General features: G+C 39.5%; 1 protein-coding gene across 2 annotated transcripts in view; it reads left to right on the top strand.

Annotated features, from left to right (window-relative positions):
- fbn2b (fibrillin 2b) overlaps positions 1-21955 on the top strand; it is a 269685-nt gene that overhangs the window by 128718 nt on the left and 119012 nt on the right. For both annotated transcript variants that reach the window (XM_073068631.1, XM_073068632.1), the window contains exon 10: positions 19362-19514. In XM_073068631.1, coding sequence (XP_072924732.1) covers positions 19362-19514 — 153 coding nt within the window. The remainder of the gene's footprint in view (positions 1-19361; positions 19515-21955) is intronic.

The following is a 21955-nucleotide window of genomic DNA, read 5'->3' on the forward strand; positions in this document are numbered from 1 at the left end:
GTTTCTTGCCTAATATAAATTTCCTTCAGTTCATCTATTACCTTAGTTCCTTTGGCCACTATTACATCTGGGAGATTGTTTGTGTCTTCGCTAGTGAAGACAGACCCAAAGTACCTGTTCAACTCATCTGCCATTTCCTTGTTCCTCATAATAAAGTCACCCGTTTCTGTCTTCAATGGCCCAATTTTTGTCTTAACTATTTTTTTGCTTTTCACATACCTAAAGAAGCTTTTACTATCCTCCTTTGTATTCTTGGCTAGTTTACCTTCGTACCTCATTTTTTCTTGGCGTATTGCCTTTTTTGTTATCTTCTGTTGCTCTTTAAAAGCTTCCCAGTCCTCCAGTTTCCCGCTCATCTTTGCTATGTTACACTTCTTCTCTTTTAATTTTATACTGCCCTTTACTTCCCTCGTCAGCCACGGCCACCCTTTACTCCCCTTAGGATCTTTCTTCCTCTTTGGAATGAACCGATCCTGCACCTTCTGCATTATTCCCAGAAATACCTGCCATTGTTGTTCCACTGTCTTCCCTGCTAGGGTATTGTTCCATTGAACTTTGGCCAGCTCCTCCCTCATAGCTCCATAGTTCCCTTTGTTCAACTGTAATACTGACACATCCGATTTTCCCTTCTCCTTCTCAAATTGTAGGTTAAAACATATCATATTATGGTCACTACCTCCTAATGGCTCCTTTACCTCGAGGTCCCTGATCAAATCCGGTTCATTGCACAACACTAAATCTAGAATTGCCTTCTCCCTGGTAGGCTGCAGTACAAGCTTTTCTAGATTGGTATGAAAGGATATGGTGAGAAAGCAGGAGATTGGAGCTGTGAAAAATAATGGATCAGCCATGATGAAGTGGCAGAGCAGTCTCAATGGGCCAAATGGCCTAATTCTGCTCCTATATCTTATGGTCTCTTCAGTCTCCTCAGAAAGTAGAGGCCTTGGAGAGTGCTCTTGGATGTGTTCTCAGACCATGTTGTACGAAATGTGGACTCCCAGGTATAGATATGTGTATAGGCAGGTAAATAGCCACAGATACATTACATATATGAGATCTTTATTTAGAAGCAAAATACCACAGGGGTTGTAAACCCAACATTTCTTTTATTTCAGGGAGATGTATACAACACTGTCATTTTGCTGACAGAATTAATAGGATTCTATATTGTTAAAGTCATGCAAATTATTTGTACTTACTGAACCGGTAGTTTGTAAATTAATGATGTAAATCACAGTAATAAGTCTTAATAAGAAACAGAGCTGTGGCAAACATACATTCACAAGTATATACCCAGCAACATCATCTGTACAGGTGTCATCGCTGATTAACTGGACCCTGAAAACTTGCACTCATTCTGCAATCACACTATATTTACTTGTGCTCAAGCAGAGTAACCTGGCCCCATCACCAAACTGTTCTAAAGTTTGAGCAAAAGTACAAATAAACAAGATTTTTATACAGAAATGGATGAGCTGGATATCATCATTGCCCAACTGATTATCTTGTGTGTGGTCAAATTCCTTATCTGAATAAGCAATCACCAAACAGACTATGCTAATATATGTGTTAATAACCAATAGGAGTTGAGTGTTAAAGGACAATAACTCCTCAGAATTGCTAATAGTAAATGTTACTCTAGAATTCTTTGTTTGACCTTATCTTGTCTTGGCATGCTGAATGGCTCCGGCCCCATGCTGTGCAAAGGAAAGCTAATCTCTCAAGGATCCTTCTTGCCTGTGTTGACTGCACACTATCCATACACTATTTTTGCCTGGGCATTCTTTTAACCCTTGCTTTGCCACAACCTCCACACAGGCATTGCAAAAATGTTCTCGTATAGGTGTGTTCATCTACAATATGAATGCTAAGAATACCTCATCAAGTTAGCCCCTTGAGATTCTTAGCTTAGCCACTGATTCTTTTGCATGCATGACAAGGAGAATCAGGAATTGCACCACACACAAAGTCAGTGGATAGGAGAATTGAGAAGGTCAGTAGTAGTTAATTTATCCTCATTATGAGCTGTGGAGTGGGATGGAAATACACAAGTCCCAAGTCCTACCTCGTCTCCTCAAAACTGATTGGGGTTAGAGCAAAGGACTGAGCATGCCGTTGGGAGTTTTCTCTCAGGGAGGAAGGGGGTTAGAGGTGGCAGGAAGCAATGGAGAAGATGGTGTTAGTGAATATGAGGTGGTATTGGGTGATAGGAGTTGTATGGAGGAAGGCAAGTGGCAGGTTTCCAGGAAATTAAAATATAAGTGGCCAATTGAGGATTGTAGTACCTTAGTGTCCAGTGATGAAAGCAGTAGACAGGGTATAAATAAAAGAAGCAAGGAACAGTTTAAGGTTTTGTTGAGTTTTAAATGAGGTCCTGTTTCTGCTATCAATCCAATTAGACTAACTAAGGATTCAAAAAAAATCATTAGGAGATATTGTGGGCGCAAAACCCTTAAGAGATGGAGCACTCTTAGTATTTTGTAAAGATAGTAAGCAACGTGAGAAAGCTTTGGGGTTAAAAGCTGTAGGAGGAATTAAAGTAGCACCAAGAAATACATTGAATGACAGTGGCTTTGGGAAGTAATCTCTGGAGTGTCTCTAGATCATCAATTCTCAACCTTGGGTTCATGGACCCCTCAGTTAATGGTAGGAGCCCATAGATAAAGAAGGTTGGGAACCCCTACTTTAGATGTATCCATGGGCCAAGTTAAAAATAAATTAGTCGGGGGGAAAAGTTGTGTGACACTAAACGTTTAAAAGGGTTTTATGGTGGAGTTAGAACAGATAGCTTATCGGTGTTTATTAAATTTGTTGGAAAAAAGTTGCTGGAAAGGGTTACTTTAGATCATATGAGTTATATGGTTTGAGTCTATGTGCCACAACCGCTGATATGTTTTCAATACCAGAATTTGGTCATGCAGCAGCTGTGTAAGGGTAAAAATCGGTGTGGTTGGTGTGGCAGAGAACATGGTTATGGCAATTGTAGTGAAGGTATAAGACTAAATTGTAGCAAGTATGGAGGGAGAACATAGCTCTGCTTATGCATTGTACCCTGTGCATAAGAAAGCTGTGGAAGTGCAGCATATTTGGGTGAAAATGGACATATGCAGAAGCTCTGCAGAAAATACAGGATACAGTGTCAATGACACCTATTAATATCAGGAATACAGGCAGTTTAAATACAATGTGTAAAGTGCATGATTGTATAACAAATGATTTTCTGATTGTTGATAAACTAAAGTTTGTCACTTTCATGGCAGATGTGGTAAATTGAACAGCACAAACTAAAAGCAGGACAGAAGAAAGTAAAATAATATTAAAAGCTGCAGAAGAACATCTAGAGATAAAAGACTTAACTCAAGAAGTTACTAGTGATGCCTTACAAGGAGAAGTAAATAATGTTCAGACTTCAAAGGAGGGTTGTTAATGGTTTAGCTTATCTTACAATGGAATGCTAATGGTCAGGAGTTTAGAAATTTATTGAAGATTTACCAAATAAACCTGATGTTATATGTGAACAGGAAACCTGAGTAAGTGTTGAGATACAAAGTTACATTCATATAAGACGCAATTGGAAAATGGACAATGGAAAAGGAATGGTTACCTTTGACAAAAAAATGGGATAGCACACAGAGTTTTGGAGATTAGGGTTGTTTATGAGACAAATATATTGAAATTTGGAGAAAGAATAGTGAAGTGCAGATAATAATTTTATAACCCTTGTTAAAGGTTAACACCAGTGGAAGGTGTCTGAAGTATACCGGACATTCAAGAGTTTCAGGGAGGTGAAGTATGTGCAGTGAAAATAATGACTGAGAAGGTGCTCAGGAAGCTTAATGCTCTAAGGGTGGATAAATCTCCTGAACCTGATGGAATGCACCCTCGGGTTCTGAAGGAAGTAGCTGGAGTGATTGTGGAGGCATTAACGGTGATCTTTCAAGAATCGATAGCTTCTGGCATTGTACTGGATGACTGGAAAATTGCATATGTTACTCTGCTATTTAAGAAGGGTGGGAGGCAGCAGAAAGGAAACTATAGGCCTGTTAGCCTGACATCAGTAGTTGAGAAGTTGTTGGAATGGATTGTTAGGGATGAGGTTATGGAGTACCTGGAGGCACAGGCTAAAGCCAGCATGGTTTCCTGAAAGGAAAATACTGTCTGACAAACCTATTGCAATTTTTTGAGGAAATTACAAGCAGGGTAGACAGAGGAGATGTAGTAGACGTGGTGTACCTGGATTTGCAGAAGGCCTTTGACAAGGTGCCACACATGAGGCTGCTTAGCAAGATAAGAGCCCATGGAATTACAGGGGAGTTACTAGCATGTGTGGACCAGCGCAATAATGTCATACGCACAATCAGCAACAAAGGATACCAATCACGTTTCTAACAAAAAATAATCAATTCTTGAATATTTATGATGTACATGTGAAAAAAAAGAAAAATCTTTATCTTTAGGATGGAAAAATCTCCAAATGTCTAACACACCGTATTCTAGTAAAAAGGAGTTAATGCGGGACGTAGCCTTTTTAGGAAGGCACAGATTAGTTGATGACCTATCAATCAAGGGATTGAGACAGCAATTAAAATCACCGCCCGTAATTAACTTATATTCATTTAAATTTGGCAGTGCAGAAAACTCTTATAAAATTCAGAGCTATCTACATTAGGTGCATAAACACACACCAAAGCCACCTTTCGACCACATAACAAACCAGTAACAATTAAGTATCTTCCAATTTACGTTTTTTGTTGGTCCAGACATCATCTGGCGGTTTTATTTTTTCCTTCTGCTTTCTTTTAGGTTCTGTAAGAGTTTAATATCAGTCGTATCTTATTACTTGGTTAGAATTTTCTTTTTTGAATATATAATCAATGTTTATTAAATGAATTTAAGATGGCCGTTGTTAACTATGTTTTAACCTCTGCTAGACATAATATTATAATATTTGGAATTTTTCAGTTTTTTTCCTACATATCTGATGTTGTGTCTTGAGTCAGTGGTGTTAGTATATAACTTCTTTTAAAAAAAGAGTCTGCCTTTTAGAGACATAGGGATTAGGGTGTGTAGTTTAGCATGCTATCCGTCTATTGGATGTTTTTTTTTCTGGCTTTGGGGGCAGGGAGTGGGGCTATTAGTTTAGGTTTTTTCGTTTGGGCAGTCCTGAGAGGTTTACTTGTCAATCATGTTTTTTTTCTTTCTGATCGAATCCATTCTGTTCCTCCCTGCAGGTTTGGTTTGTTTTGGCGCACTAATTCATTTTATAAATCCCTAAATTAAAGCTTCAGTATGGATGTTAATAAAATTAATATAATTTCCTGGAACTTGAATGGCTTGAATCAACCTATTAAGTGTAGAAAGGTCTTTAAGAAATTGAGAACATTTCAAGCCAATATTATTTTTGCGCAAGAGACCCACATCTGTAGGGAAGTTGAAAATCGTTTTTTTAAATTTTGGAAGGGTTCTCAATATCACTCTTCATCAATATCAAAAAATAGAGGAGTGTCTATTTTTATTAATTTTGAAGTCTCTTTTGTACATTTTAATACTGTTACGGGTTCAGAGAAGATTCACGAGAATGATTCCAGGAATGAAAGGGTTACCCTATGAGGAACGTCTGGCAGCTCTTGGGCTGTATTCCCTGGAGTTCAGGAGAATGAAGGGGGATCTCATAGAAACATTCAGAATGTTAAAAGGCCTGAACAGATTAGATATGGCAAAGTTATTTCCCATGATAGGGGATTCTAGAACAAGAGGGCACGACTTCAGGATTGAAGGACGTCCTTTTAGAGCTGAGATGTGGAGAAATTACTTTAGTCAGAGGGTGGTAAATCTATGGAACTTGTTGCCATGAGCAGCTGTGGAGGCCAAGTCATTGGGTGTATTTAATGCAGAGATAGATAGGTTCTTGATTAGCCAGGGCATCAAAGGGTATGGGGTGAAAGCAGTGGAGTGGGGATGACTGGAAGAATTGGATCGGCCCATTATTGAATGGTGGAGCAGATTCGATGGGCCAATTGGCCTACTTCTGCTCCTATATCTTATGGTCTTATGATATTTTGAAATGGGAAAAGTAAGGTTATACAGTATGGTGTGTGTATTTTAATGCTCATAGTATAATGTGAGGTTGCAGTAACACAAATATGAATGGGTTAAGGCTGATTTATATTTGTGTGTACGGGCTACACCACAGCCTACGCCGTAGCCCTGATTTTCACTTCTGCGCCGCTCTACACTGTAGCGTGCATGCATTGGTGTGCTCCAAAATGCTAGTTGGCGGTGAGGTTTCTATGCCACTGTGTTGAGTTTCTTCGTGAGATATGGACAAGGAAACACATTTCAAACATTTTCGCATGTTGGCAGGTAGACTTGATGATTTGATTCATCTATTTTGCATCAGTGTACAGACATGGCGGAGAAGAAGCAACCGGAAATGTGATGCTACCAAGCGGACCAATCACAGTTGTTACGGTCTGCATCACCGCGACGCGTGAATGAGTTTTTTGGGGAGGTGCACGTCACTCTGCAGCGTAGGTACGGCGTAGGGTACGTGATACCAATGGCATAGATGTGATGCTCAAGTATAAATCGGCCTTTAGTGGTAGACAACTTTGTGGAAGAAAAGTGTTTGGTGTGGTTGAATGGTGATAGTACAAGGATAAATCTATTTACCAACACTATGACTGCGATAGATCTTAAACTGGTATCTGAGGATATAGCAAGTGTGTGTAACTAGGAAGTGTATAATGATACGACAGTGGGGAGTGATCATTTCCCCACTATCTGTATAATAGAAATAGATGTGTATCAGAGGAAAAGATCTCATATCCCCAGATGGAATTTTAAAGCAGCAAATTGGGACGTATTTGATGATTTATGTGAAAGTAGATTTCCCGATCATATGGTTTTGGAAGATATCGAGTTGTGTAATAATACCTTGTGCTCTGTACTCACTCAATAGCTCAGGGATCAATTCCCAGATTGTTGGGTGATAATAAAACGAAAGCTGTTTCCTGGTGGGCAGATGAATGTAGAAGAGCTTTGAAAGAGTGAATAAAGCTTTAGGAAAGTTAGGCAGTGTTACTCCTATTCATCTTTCATACAATATAAAAGAGCTCAAGCTATAGTTAGAAAAGTAGTGAGAAGGGCAAAGAAAATAAATTGGAGAACGTATTGTGATAGCTTTGGGAAAGAGATCCAGGTAGGGGAAGTTTGGGATGTGATACAGAAAACGGGGGGTTGGGGGAGTTAGAAAACTTGATGCATTACCTGTTTTTTATGATAGGGAGAAGGCTGCAGTTACTGACTCTGAAAAAGCAGAGTTATTAGCAAAAACATATGTCAGAGCACATAGTTCGGCCAATTTAAGTAAAGAAAAGAGGTCTTACAGAGAAACAGTTTTGGCAAGCAATCCTCAGATTGCTGAGAAAAAATGTTCCAGTTCCTGCTTGGATGTCAAATTTACATTGTTTGAACTTAAAAGGACTATCATTAATGCTGGTTATTCATCACCTGGGAAAAATGATATTTGTTATATTTTGTTTACCTGGTTTTCAATGTCAAAACTTATAAGACATAGGAGCAGAATTAAGCTATTTAGCCCATTGAGTCTGTTCCACCATTCAATCATGGCTGATCCTTTCTTTTCCCCCCTCCTCTCCTCCACTCCCCAGCCTTCTTCTCATAACCTTTGATGGTGTGGCCACCAAAGAACCTATCAATCACCGCCTTAAGTACATCTAACGACCTGGCCTCCACAGCTGCTTGTGGTAACAAATTCCACAAATTCACCACCCTCTGGTTAAAGAAATTTCTCCGCAACTCTGTTTTAAATGGACACCACTCTAACCTGAGGCTGTGCCCGCTTGTCCTCGACTCCCCCACCATGGGAAGCATCTTTTCCACATCTATTCTGTCTAAACCTTTCTTGCAACATTCAGAAGGTTTCAATGAGATCTCCCTTCATCCTTCTAAATTCTGGCGAGTACAGGCCCAGAGCCATCAAATGTTCCTCGTATGATAATCCTTTCATTCCCGGAATCATCCTTGCAAACCTCCTCTGAACCCCCTCCAATGCCAGCACACCTTTTCTTAGATAAGGAGCCCAAAACTGTTGACAATACTCAAGCTGAGACCTCACCAGTGCCTTATAAAGCCTTGGCATCACATCCTTGCTCTTGTATTGCTCTTGAAATGAATGCTAACATCGCATTTGACTTCCTCACCACTGACCCTACCTGCAAGTTAACCTTTAGGTTGTTCTGCACAAGGACCCCCAAGTCCCTTTGCATCTCAGATTTTTGGATTTTCTCCCCATTTAGTCTGCACAATTATTTCTACTACCAAAGAGCATGACCATACATTTTCCAACTTTGTATTTCATTTGCCACTTTGTTGTCCATTCTCCCAGTCTGTCTAAGTCCTTCTGCAGCCTTTCTGTTTCCTCAACACTACCTTCCCCTCCTCCAATCTTCATATTATCAACAAACTTGACAACAAAGCCATCTTTTCTATCATCTAAATCATTGATATACAGCATTAAAAAAAGCGGTCCCAACACCAACCGCTGTAGAACACCACTAGTCACTGGCAGCCAGCCAGACAAGGATCCATTTATTCCCATGCCACTAACTTTCCTGTAATAACATGGGCTCATAACTTGGTAAGCAGCCTCATGTGTGGCACCTAGTCAAAGGCTTTCTGAAAGTCTAAATATACAACATCCACTACATCCCCTTTATCTATCCTACTTGTAATCTCCTCAAAGAATTCCAACAAATTTGTCAGGCAGGATTTTCCCTTAAGGAAACTATGCTGACTTTGTCATATCTTGTCCTGTGTCACCAAGTACTTCATAGCCTCATCCTTAGCAATTACTCCAACATCTTCCCAACCACTGAATTCAGCCTAACTGGCCTATAATTTCCTTTCTGCTGTCTTCCTCTTTTCTCAAAGAGTGGAGTGACATTTGCAATTTTCCAGTCCTCTGGAGCCATGCCAGAATCCAATGATTCTTGAAAGATCATTACTAATGCCTCCACAGTCTCTACTGTTACCTCTTTCAGAACCCTAGGGTGCATCATCTACCCTTAAAAACCTGGAACACTGCTGGTGTGTTCCACAGTGAAGATTGATGCAAAATAGTCATTTAGTTCATTTGCCATCTCTTTGTCCTCCATTATTATTTTTCTGACATCGTTTTCTAGCGGTCCTATATCCATTCTTAACTCTTTTTATAAACTTGAAAAAGCTTTTATTATCCACTTTGATATTGTTTGCTAGCTTGCTTTAATACTTTATTTTTTTCCTTCTGATAATTCTTTTAATTGTATTCTGTAGGTTTTAAAAAGCATACCAATCCTTTATCTTCCCACTACCTTTTGCTTTGTTATATGCCCTCTCTTTTGCTTTTACATTTACTTTGACTTCCCTTGTGAGCCACAGTTGTACTGTTTGCCATTTGAGTATTCCTTTGTCTTTGGAATACATCTATCCTGCACTTTCCTCATTTTTCTCCCAGAAATTCAGGCCATTTCTGCTCTGCTGTCATTCCTGCCAGTATCTCTTTCCAATTTACTTTGGCCATCTCTTCTCTTGTACCACTGTAATTTCCTTTACTCCACTGAAGTACTGCTACATGAGACTTTACTTTCTCTCTATCAAGTTTCAAGTTGAATTCAATCATATTGTGATAACTGTCTCCTAAAGTTTCCTTTACCTTAAACTCGCTATTCAGTTCATTACATAAAACCCAATCCAGTATAGCTGATCCCCTAGTAGGCTCAATGACAAACTGCTCTAAAAAAGCTATTTCATAGGCATTCAACAACTTCACTCTCTTGAGTTCCATTACCAACCTGATTTTCCAATCTACTTGCATGTTAAAATCTCCCATGTCTATTATAACATTGCCCTTTTGACATGCCTTTACCATTTTCTATTGTAATCTGTTGTCCACATCCCAGCTATTGTTTGGAGGCCTGTATATACTGCCTTCAGGGTCCTTTTACGCTGGCAGTTTTTTAACTCGACCCACAAGGATTCAACATCTTCAGATCCTATGTCACATCTTTCTAATGATTTGATGCCAGTCTTTAGTAGCAGTGCCATGCCACCCTGCCTGCCTGCCTTCCTATCCCTCTGATAGAATGTGTAACCTTGGACATTCAGCTATGATTCATTGATGGCTATAACATCATAACTGATATTTGTAAAAGTGTAACAAGTGTATATTTCTTATACTCCATGCGTTGAGATATAACTCTTTGAATACAGTATTTGCTACCCTCTTCGATTCTGGATCCCTAATGCACTGATACTCACCCTGCTAGTTGCAATTTTGTCCAATCATCAACCTACCCTTCCTGACAGTCTGATGTTGGTTTTGAAATTCTTTAATGCAATATAAGTTGAAGAGTGACTTCCTGCTTCCTGGAAATTAGTGCTTGTTATCCGTAAGATCCTTCCAGTTATAGACTATTTTGCTAACTTCACATGTATGTAAGATAATGGAATGAATGGTTATAGCAAGGCTATCTTATTTGTGGAAAATAGTGGAAACGTAGCTGTACACCAATCTGGATTTCATAAAGGGAGAATGACCATGGACTCAGTGTTAAGTTTGGAATCTGGTATTTATAAGGCCCAAGTTAATAAAGAATGAGTGGTAGCAGTTTTCTTTGATGTAGAGAAAGCTTATGATATGTTATGGACACAAGGATTGCTGCTTAAACTGGAAAAGATGTGAATAGCTGGTAGAATATTCAATTGGATTCAAGATTTTTTATGTGATAGAAAGGTAAGTTACAGTGGGAACAACATTCTTTAAGGAGTGTGAGGTAAAGAATGGTACTCCGCAGGGGAGTATGTGTAACCCACTCCTTTTCAGTATTATGATAAATGATATTTGCTTAAATGTTAACTCAGACATTTCCACATCATTACATGCTGATGATAGTAAAGCATAGAAGAGAGGCAGAAATATAAACTATATGGTTAGCAAAATTCAGGCAGCTACTAATGAAGCAGAGGAATGGGGATGTTGGTGGGGTTTTAAGTTTTCTGTTGCAAAGACTCAAATGATTTGTTTTTCTGAAAGGAACATTACACCCACTATTGATCTCAAGTTATACAGTAAATCCCTTCAACAAGAATCAGTGGAAAAGTTTCTAGGTATGTGGATGGACGCAAGGCTAACGTGGAAGGTGCAGGTGAATAAAATGGTAGAGAAGTGTGAAAATGCCCTTAATGTGCTTAGGTGCTTAGTTGTGTGTGATTGGGGTGCAAGTAAGATGTCACTTAAACAAATGTATATTGCTTTAATCAGATCTGTCTTTGTTTATGGATGTGTTGCATATAGGTCAGCCTCACCATAAGTCTTAAAGCCCCTAGATAAAGTTCAAGCTCAAGCATTGAGATTATGTTGTGATGCTATTAAATCATCCTCAATTTCAGGACTACTGGTAGAAATGGGTGAAGTACTTTTACATCTACACAGGTCACAGTTAGCAATGGTTTATTGGGTGTATGTAAGATGACATAAAGTTGGTTATCCAATATTGGCAATATTAGTAGAGTGTTGGGAGCACTGTTTTTGTAAGGTCTTCAGCTTTGGGTGAATGGGAAATGAATGGACACAAAGTCTTGGGTTGTTTAATGTGGATTATGGCCCCAGTGTGCCCCTTTCTGTCACTTCTCCACATTTTCTTCTGTTTGCTTGTGGTTGATCTGAGCCTTCAGGGAAAGATCAAGATGACGAGTGATAGTTTATCAGTGGTACAGGAAGTTCAGAAATATATACAAGACAGTTATTAGAGTTTTGCATATCTACACAGATGGTTCAAAAGAATCAGTTACAGGTCGTACAGGTTTTTGTGTTCCAAAGTTTTAGGTGACTATTAAGAAAAGATTATCAGACAAGGTATCAATATTCAGATCTGAGATGGTTGCTATCATTTTAGCCTTGGACTGTGTTGAAGAAATATGCCTTGATTATGTACTTCTGTGCTGATTCGTTCCTGGTCTTGACAACTATTAAAACAAGTACTTCAAATTGTAGGCCAGAAATTCTTCTTGAGATTGGACAACATTTGCTGAGGCTGCAGGATCTAGGCCTATGTGTACATTTCATATGTGTTCCTGCCTATGTCAGAGCTGAAGGAAACAAGGTAGCAGACATTCCTGCTAAGCAGTCATTTAAAATTAAGGACATACAGTAAATGTAGTGGTGTCTTTCCATAAGGGGCAGATGAAAGGCATAATTAAAAAATATATTCAATCACTGAGGCAACAAAGTCTGGATAAGGAAAAGAAAGGATGACATTTATATAAAATTCAGAGGATGATGGGAACTCATGGTAGATATGTATCAAAGGAGAGAGGTAATACTTTCATGTTTACATATTAGACATAAAAGGTTGAAAAAGTTCCTGTTTGCAATTGATATGCATGATATGGGCAATTGTAGGGAGTGCACTTATCAAGAAATGGTGCAGTATATATTGTTTGAATACAATTCCTATGAGGTGCAAAGAAAACATCTAATTACTAAATTGAGATCTTTGGGACAGACAGAGTTTAACATGGAAAGTTTGTTAGAATATCACTGCTATCTTAATGTATATAAGTATTTGACTTTCTGGAAAGCATTTTTTTTGTGTGCCATACTCTGCCAGAGCCTCGGCAACCACTTATTTTTTTCAAGTGGTTGTCTTGGAGGAAAGATTCTGTGAGTGGTCCCCCACGTCCTTCTCACAGTGCAGTGGTTTTTTTTTTACGAGGCTGAGTTGCAAGATTGACACTCAACCCGGGACGGATGGAAAGCATGTCCGGGAGCGGCCCGACTGGATTCAAACTCAGGAACCTTAGCTCTGGAGTCCGGCGCTGATGTCACTGCGCCACAAACATTAGCCTTTTTAATATTATTTGAATTTTGTTTTGGTGGGGAATTTAGTGGGTATACTTCCTGTCTCTTTGCTCCACACTCCAACTCAGTAGGTGGCGATAATGCACCTTATGTTGGTCTCCCAACCACCGTTAAACTTTACAAGAAGAAGTAGTAGTGTTGGGTGGGGCCAGACTGTCTGATGGAGTGTGAGGGAGATGATTAGGATGAATAGTTGGAGAACGGGTTAGCAGTGAACTTGGTGGCAACAGAATAGCAACAGTAGAGACATTGAGGGGACTGGAAACATTATCTAACAATGGTAAGTCAAAGAAGATAGAACTGTAGAGCAACATTCGTACATCCAACTGTCTCACATTTGCCCGATCACTCTGTGTCCTTTAACTAATAATAAAACTTGCTTCGATGTTCTCACAGGTCTTACATACTTGGTAGAATGGGCACAATATTCCACTTCATGAGAAATTCAGTCTGCAGTCTTTTACTACAACAGAGTAAAGTGTCATTCAAGTGGTATTGCACGTGTAGGAGTGTGTCTGTAACTCCCACTTTGTGCACTTGTAGCTAAGTGTGCATGTATATCTGATCTGCGTATGTGTGTGTGCATGTGTTTCTTGCTTTGAACCTCAACAATGCAGAGTGTATGGGATACACAGAGAACTGCTAGAATGGGCACATTTCAACAACTAGTTACCCTGTAGTGTGTGCCTGTTTATATATTTTCTTCTTCTTCTTACAGAAACATATAACCATATAACAATTACAGCACGGAAACAGGCCATCTCGGCCCTTCTAGTCCGTGCTGAACGCTTACTCTCACCAAGACCCACTGACCCGCATTCAGCCCATAACCCTCCATTCCTTTCCTGTCCATATACCCATCCAATTTTTTTTTCTGCATGATGCTAAGCTAGGGCACATCATCAGTGATGTTACCTGAGGTCGTCAGGTGTTTCGGGTCTCTCAACATCATACACCCTCACCCAGGCGACCCAACCAGGGTTGATCAGATCCCAGCCTGTGCCCTAGCAGCAACCCACGGATCCGCCCTCTTTATCCAGAGCCATCTTGACGCTTTCTCTGCTGCATCTGTGATGTTAGAAATGGCTCTCCTTCTCTCTCCCGTGATTCCAAGTGCAGTGTATACTTTGCAGAGCGACTGGCCTGCAAAGCCACGACACCCAACCTCCACGGGCCAACACTTTGCTCTCCAGCCTCTTCTTTGGCAGTAGAGCAAAGTGATATATATGTTTATATACATATATATCATTCACTTAAATACATTATACTGCTCTTCTGTTTTTGAAAATTATATATATATATATAGATATATATTCCCAAAGGAATTTGCATCTTTCATGTCGAATCCATTTCTTAATTGAAGATGGTGTCAAGTCATGAGTCAGTTATGTGAAGATCTTATACTTGGTCTTCCACAGTCTCTTGGGACAAATCTTGTAATATACGTACTCATAATGACATGTCTCTTGAGTATTTTATTGCATATATGAATCTAGGATATACACTTGCAATTTTATTTACTTTTTTACAAGGCATATCTTTGTTACACATACTTCAACATTGCATTTCCATATGCCAGTCTTATTAGGTGGTATTAGTATGCTCTCACTAACAAACTTTGGATTGCTTCTCTAACATGAGTCATTCACTGTATTTCTCAGTCTCAACTGCCTCCCTTCCAAACTCCACCCAAAGTCTGACTAATTTCAATTGCATCTTCTGGTATATAGAACGTTATGAAATGTGCCATCAGTAAAAATTTTGCTAATCAGTGTATTGTTGCTCAACTTGACCACTGATAATAAATAATTGTCAATTCTCACTGATCTTTCAGCTGCCCCATTTGAAATTGTAAGATATGGTAAAGTAAGTGTTTGCTTTAACACCACTTTATTTCATAAAGTTATCGTATGGAAATTAAGTACGAAATATGGACAGTAATCTGAGATTTATTGATATGAGAAAATGGATCATAATTATTCAAAAGTCTGCTTTGCTGATCCCAACATCTTTCACCTCGATTGATTTCAAACGACTGTAGGCACTAAACTGTTTCAATCTCTTTTTCATATTCAGTGTATATTCTTTGAGAGAATCGTGTTGTATTTTTCCAACTCTGTGAAAGTATTTTAGCTGGCTTGACTCTGCAATCCTGAGTGATAATACATTACCAATTGGCTGTTCAAGATCTTTATAATCCTGGCCAAAAAAATGAAACTGTTGGCTATTGTTCTCATGCTCAAAATACCAGAACGCTCAGTGCAAAGCTGTTCTAAAATTTGTCTTTGCAATATATTTAGTATAACAACTCCCATGTCCTTATTTAACATAACCTAATTAACAATTCATATCATCAATTATAGTTCCATCTCATGTCTCTGTCTGGATATTTGTCTGATTCCGTCTAACCTTTTGAAGATTTTTAAATATTTATTCGAGTGACATTTTTATGTCACCATTATTTACTGTTTTCTTTGATAGTTTTACATTTCTTTTGCATCTTCTTTCAGACCAAGATTAACTGCTTCTCTGTGTATGAATACACACTTGATTCTTTTGAGTTTTTCTTTGTGCTCTTATACTCCACTGAACACTAATTAAATAATTTAAAGATATTCAGTATGCTCTTCGTACTTTGTCTTGACTGCATAGACAGTGATCTGTAACTTGTAGATTCATGTCTGCTAGAAGATCTTTGTTTATAGTGTTACCACAAACAATAGACTGGTGTACAAATAAAAAGCCTTATGCATATTAATCATCAATTATTGCTGATTTGCATTATCTGTATTCACTTGAACATGTGGATGTGATAGTTCTGGATTGTTAAAAAATGGCACCTACCTACTCTCCATACAAATCCTGTAGGCAGTGCTACTTGTAAACATCAAAAGTCGAACAATCTTGCCCACTTCAGCCACTAATATAATTGCTGCCCAGTCACTCTGCTTTGCCTGTACTGGACAGAACTCTACTCCACTCTAATCTAATTATCTACTCCTCCACCAAGTTATTCAGTGCATATGAGTGTAAGGGGTTTCTTCTTTTATGTTACTGCTAAGGCTAATAAAATGGTTTCTTTGTTATGTTAAAAGTAAAAATGCTTCTTTGTTATGTTAACTGGTGAGAGAGTGCTTTCTCTCGCAGCTTGTTTGGGTTATAATTACTGATAATGAGAATTGTATTCATTTGTTAACCAATTGGGATAGATGTTATTCTTTCTTGTGGGTCTGTAAGCTAGTGTTGTGCGAACTTTTGGGGAGACAGCACGAGGGGGTTAGAGGGAGAAGACGCGATGTTGTAAGCTGGGCGACGGAATGGACCCAGAGTGGGGGTCCGAGACCCAGGATTTTCAGAAGGAGAGGAGATGAGGACAGATTTGTGTGGAGAGTCTGGTCAATCACCGTGGTTGGTCCCAGGCAGCGGGTCGAGGAGGTCGCAGGGGATCAAATGGTGGCAAGAAGACTTCGTTAACTGAGCTCCAACGGTTGTGCACAAAGTGGTTGGACTTTGATAAGTTTGGCACCTTTACTTTTCCTTTTATATTGTATCTCTATTAAGTACATAGTTCCAGGAAGATCTATAAAGTGAAATCATTTAACTCGCTAATGGTGTACTGTCTGTTATTTGGCATGTTGGGGACACCACAAAGCATCCACACAAGCTGACTACCCAGTTTGGCGGGGCCGAAGGCTGCTCCCCCTAGACGGAAGCGAACTGAGCGAGCCTGAGACTTACCAGGGGGCTACATGAGATAGGTTGATTAGCTTTGCATCTGCCTGCAGATATAAGCAATATGACTGAAGTGCCGCTGTAGGTACCCTTGTATGTTTTTGCCTACTTTTCAAGTGTGCTTTTGAAGCATTTTTGAAGTTATTTTGCATTCGAGCTATCTTTGTCTACCTCCACAGATTGCAATTTCGCACCACCTTCAAATGTGGAATTCTTTGGCTTTATTAATTTTGAATAAATTCATTCATTAAAATAGAAACAAATATTTCCTAGTGCTTAGTATACAGACCAAAGTTGAAAAGTCAAGATGGGCCCTGCCAACATCATAATTGTCAACAAAGTTCAAAGTACTTTTATTATCAAAGTATGTATACTGATTACAACCTTAAGATTTGTCTTCTTGCAGGCAGCCACAAAACAAAGAAACACAATAAACTCCAGAAAAGAACCCACACAACAAAGACATTTGAACACCCAATGTGTGGGAAAAAAGAACAAATCATGCAAACAATTTAAAAAGTAAATAAATAACACACAGAACATGAACCACAGAGTCACCAAAAATGAGTCCACAACCACCGAGCCAGTTCAGCGCTGAGGTGAGTGCAACCAGTCCGGGACCCCGATGGCTGCAGGCTACAGCTGTAGAGTCAGTTCAGTGCTGAGCTGAGTAAGGCACAGAGTAGTGAGCCCTCACCCTCAATGCCTTAATCTTTTTAATCTTTAAATCGGTTTGTTTTACACTCTCAGGCCTGGGCATCACCACTTAAATCCAGTCTAAAGCATCAATCTGCACCAGCAATGGTCATGGTTGTACCTGCATTCTTGAGAGTCCAGTTTGCCAAATCCTTCAGGATACCACTAAAACGCCAGGTCGTTCAGATCGTTCAAAAGCACAGCTCCCAAAGAGAAATTACAGGGACCAAGCTCTCCTGACCTCCAATTCTAAATTTTGTAGTCTCCCACAACCCCTGATTGTGTAGGATTAAAAAGATTTTGTAAACTTTTTTAAAATGCTCTTGGCTTTAAAAGATTTATTGAAGAGCTCTACTTTCTGGAATACATTTCAAAAGAATAGCTTTTTGGCACTCCAATATACCATTGCTTCAATGCAGGCGTGATTGATAAATGTGAGATGACACATTTTGGGAAGTCAGACAGGGCGTACAGAGTAGGGTAAACAATGGAGTACTGTGGTATGTTATTGAGTAGAGGGGTCTTGGGGTTCAAATCCCTATTCCTTAAAAGGCTAATGGCATTCGTAAGTTGGGGCGCAGAACATAGAAATTCAGACGTTATGTTACAACTTTGCAAAACAGTAGCTGAACTTGGAGTATTGTGTGCTATGCCTCACTATGGGAACAAAAATGATTGTGTTGGAGAGAATGCAGAGGAATTTCACCCGAATGTTTTGGAGGAATTTTAGTTATGGGAAAACATCAGATATTCTGGACTTGCCTTTCCAGGTTGACTGATCACTTATTGGAGGTGTATTCTGAGAAGCACTGATAGGGTAGATGATACCCTTTTTCCATGGGAGGGGCAGCACAATCCAGAGGGCACAGATTTTTTACGCAAAGCGTTTCAATGTCTGGAATGTACTGCCAGAGGAGGTGGAATCAGATACAATCATGATGATTAAAAGACCTTTAGAAAGGCACAAATGGGCAAAGGTCTAGAAGGATATGGGCCTAATGCAGGTAAAAGAGATTACTTAGTTGTCTAACTGCACTGTACATGTCAGCATGTACATAGATATTATACATTTATACAGGCTTTATTGGGCAAACTTGACATGCACAAGCATGATTTTGAACACACCTTTCATGTTCAGCTTTAATTTTATGAGCCTGTTTTTGCTTCCAGTAAGCTGCATCCATTGATAACACTAAGTGATGACCATTAAGACCCACTGAATATTTTTTTTTGTCAGCTTAGGATCTTCAACACTTCACCTGAACATGTTTCTAAGTTCACAGTACTTTTTATAGCAAGTATATAGTTAGACCTTTATCAGAAGTTTTAGAATCAACATATCCGATCTCAAGGAATCTGAGAAACCTGAGCCTGCTTCATGCTCTCAGTGTTTCACTTTGCTGAGGAGATGATGCAGCAATGGATGGCCTGCCAATTCTTACTGTATACCCTTATTTGTTTGCAAACTGGAGTGGCACCAGTTCAAAGTGGCACCAGTTCAAAGTGGCACCATTCCATCCTTAATAATTTATGAATTAAAAAGGCTAGTTGAGACCTCAAAGGACCATAAAGAATGAAGTAAATTGTGAATATTACTGGAAGTTCTTAGGGTTAGGAAAGCTCGACAGGCTTTGGGAATATTGCCGAGGCAATCAAATGTGTGAAACATTGCAGCACAAGTATTGATGCATTTTCCTGTTTTCCCATCTGGAGTAAATTATTTCCAGACAGTTTACAATGGGTCATTTGTCAGGATCAGTTGAACTCAGGACCCCAACATGCAGGGTCATTTCCAAGGATTGAGTTGTGTGATGGTTTGTAGATAGATAATGAGGTTAAGCAGACATGGCGAGGAACAGCTGTGCTTTATCCAGAGCAATGTGTTGGTGAGCAGTATTTTCCAACAATTTGAGGTGTTTTATGATAATCCATCAGAAAAATGCAGCCTCTGAATCAACAAGGAGCTTGTAGATGCACTCCTATTGTAACCCTCCTCATTCTTTTCCAGACCAGAGATCTGGCACCTGCTTCAACAGCCTGCTGGGTGGTCGATGCGCAGGAGAACTTCACGGACATTATACCAAGATGCAGTGCTGCTGTGACTCAGGGCGATGCTGGGCAGCAGGCCACACTCCAGAGATGTGTCCTGTCAGGGGCTCTGGTAAGTAAACACTCGGCAACCGGTCAGTCTCATGCTGAAGACATGACAGGGAGCACCAAAGCAAGAGTCAGATTTTGCCCTTTCTGAATGTCAGATCTTTGTTAACTGACTTGAAGTATATCCTGGAGTAGATCATAAGCATGCTCTAATCTGATGGTTGATGAAGTATTACATTCAATGTTTTTAGTCTGGTTTTTTTTTTTGTGGAGAACACAATAGGTCCACAGGGCTTGGAAATAACTTTGGAATCAATAACATCATTATTGGCTCAGACTCCTCTTTCACATACAAAAAAAAAACAAATCATAATTAATTGTTGCTAAGCAAAACATGCAGATCTGGATTTCCTTCAGTATCTAAAATAGTGACTTAAACTATATGCCACAGTTCCATCACATTTAAAATTCCTGTGGGGGATGGGGGGGTCAGTTGGTCTGGAGACTGCCTGGAATCAGGGTTGCAGTGCTTGAAGCAATAAACACAAAATGCTCTAGGAATTCAGCTATGGAAAAGAGTAAACAGTCGACATTTCAGCTGAGTCCCTTCATCAGGATTTACTCTTTTCTATAGATGCTGCCTGGCCTGCGCAGTTCCTCCAGCATTTCCTATGTGTTGCTAGGACTGATTGAATATCTGTTCCAAAACATTGGTACAGCCATGATAGGCTGTCTAGCATCCCACTATGCTGTATCATTCTATGATTTTATAAACAAAAAGCTCACTAAAATTTAGAAACAACCATTTATTGAAGCAGTTAAATAAAACCTATCTATGTAACTCTATATTGAGTAGAAACTGGATTTCCAGGAACTGCAGATTTTCTCATGTTTGCGGTACTTAGAGATATTATTAGACATGTCATTGAAAATTAGACATGGTTTGACGATTTGTAGGGTGTCAGTGTAGTGACTAGGCATCAAGGGTGGGAAGTAGATGGAAGTGCACTCAATCAGTTGTGATGAAGGGAGTGGATAGAAATACCACTCTAGGTCCAAACAACATTGGCAATGAGGATGGTGAAAACAGTATGCAATCCTCTTGAAGGAGACCCATCTGACAGAAGATTGATGCCTCAAAACCCTAATTAGGAGGGAAAAGATGAAATATGAAAGCATGCTAGCAAACGATATCAAAGTGGATAGTATGTAAAACATAAAAGAGAGTGGATATAGGACAGCTAGAAAATGAGGCCAGAGAAATAATAACAGGGGACAAGGAGATGGCAGATGAACTAAATGACTACTTTGCATCAACCTTCACTGTGGAAGACACTAGCAGTGTGCCAGGTGTTGAAGAGTGTGAGCAAAGAGAAGTGAGTGCAGTTACTATTACACAGGAGAAGGTGCTCAAAAAGCTGAAAAATGTAAAAGTACATAAGTAACCCGGACCAGATCATTTGCACCCTAGGGTTCTAAAAGAGGTAGTGGTAGAGATTGTGGAGTCATTGTAATGATGTTTCAAAAATCATTGGACTCTGGCATGGTTCTGGAGGACTGGAAAATTTCAAATGTCACGACTCTTTAAGAAAGGAGTAAGGCAGCAGAAAGGATATTATAGACCAGTTAGCCTCAGTGGTTGGGAAGATGTTGAAGTCAATTGGTAAGGATGAGGTTATGGAGTACTTGGTGACACGGGACCAGATATGATAGATTCAACATGGTTTCCTTAAGGGAAAATTCTGCCTGACAAACTTGTTGGAATTATTTGAAGAGATTACAAGTAGGATAGATAAAGGAGATGCAGTGGATATTGTATATTTGGATTTTCAGAAAGCTTTTGACAAGGTGCCTCACATGAGGCTGCTTACCAAGTTAAGAGCCCATGATATTACAGAACAATTACTACCATGGTTAGAGCATTGGCTGATTGGTAGGAGACAGCAAGTGGGAATAAGATGTTCCTCCTCTGGTTGGCTGCCAGTATTCCTCAGGGGTTGGTGTTGGGACTGCTTCTTTTTATGCTGTATATCAATGATTTAGATGATGAAATAGATGGCTTTGTTGCCAAGTTTGTAGATGATACGAAGATTGGTAGGGGGACAGATAGTGTTGAGGAAACAGATAGGCTGCAGAAGGACTTAGGCAGATTGGGAGAATGGGCAAGAAAGTAGCAAATGAAATACAAAGTTGGAAAATGCATGGTCATGCACTTTGGTAGAAGAAATAAATGTGCAGATTATTTTCTAAATAGGGAGAAAATTCAAAAATCTGTAGATGCAACAGAACTTGGGTGTCATTGTGCCCTAAAGGTTTACTTGTAGGTAGAGTCAGTGGTGAGAAAGGCAAATGCAATGTTAGCATTCATTGCAAGGTCATGCATTCAAGAGCAGGGATGTGATGCTGAGACTTTTTAAGGCACTGGTGTGGCTTCACCTTGAGAATTGTGAACAGTTTTGGGCTCCCCACCTTAGAAAATGTGCTGGCATTGGAGAGGGTTCTGAG

Source organism: Hemitrygon akajei, chromosome 16, assembly GCF_048418815.1.
Source record: "Hemitrygon akajei chromosome 16, sHemAka1.3, whole genome shotgun sequence".
Classification (NCBI taxonomy): domain Eukaryota; kingdom Metazoa; phylum Chordata; class Chondrichthyes; order Myliobatiformes; family Dasyatidae; genus Hemitrygon; species Hemitrygon akajei.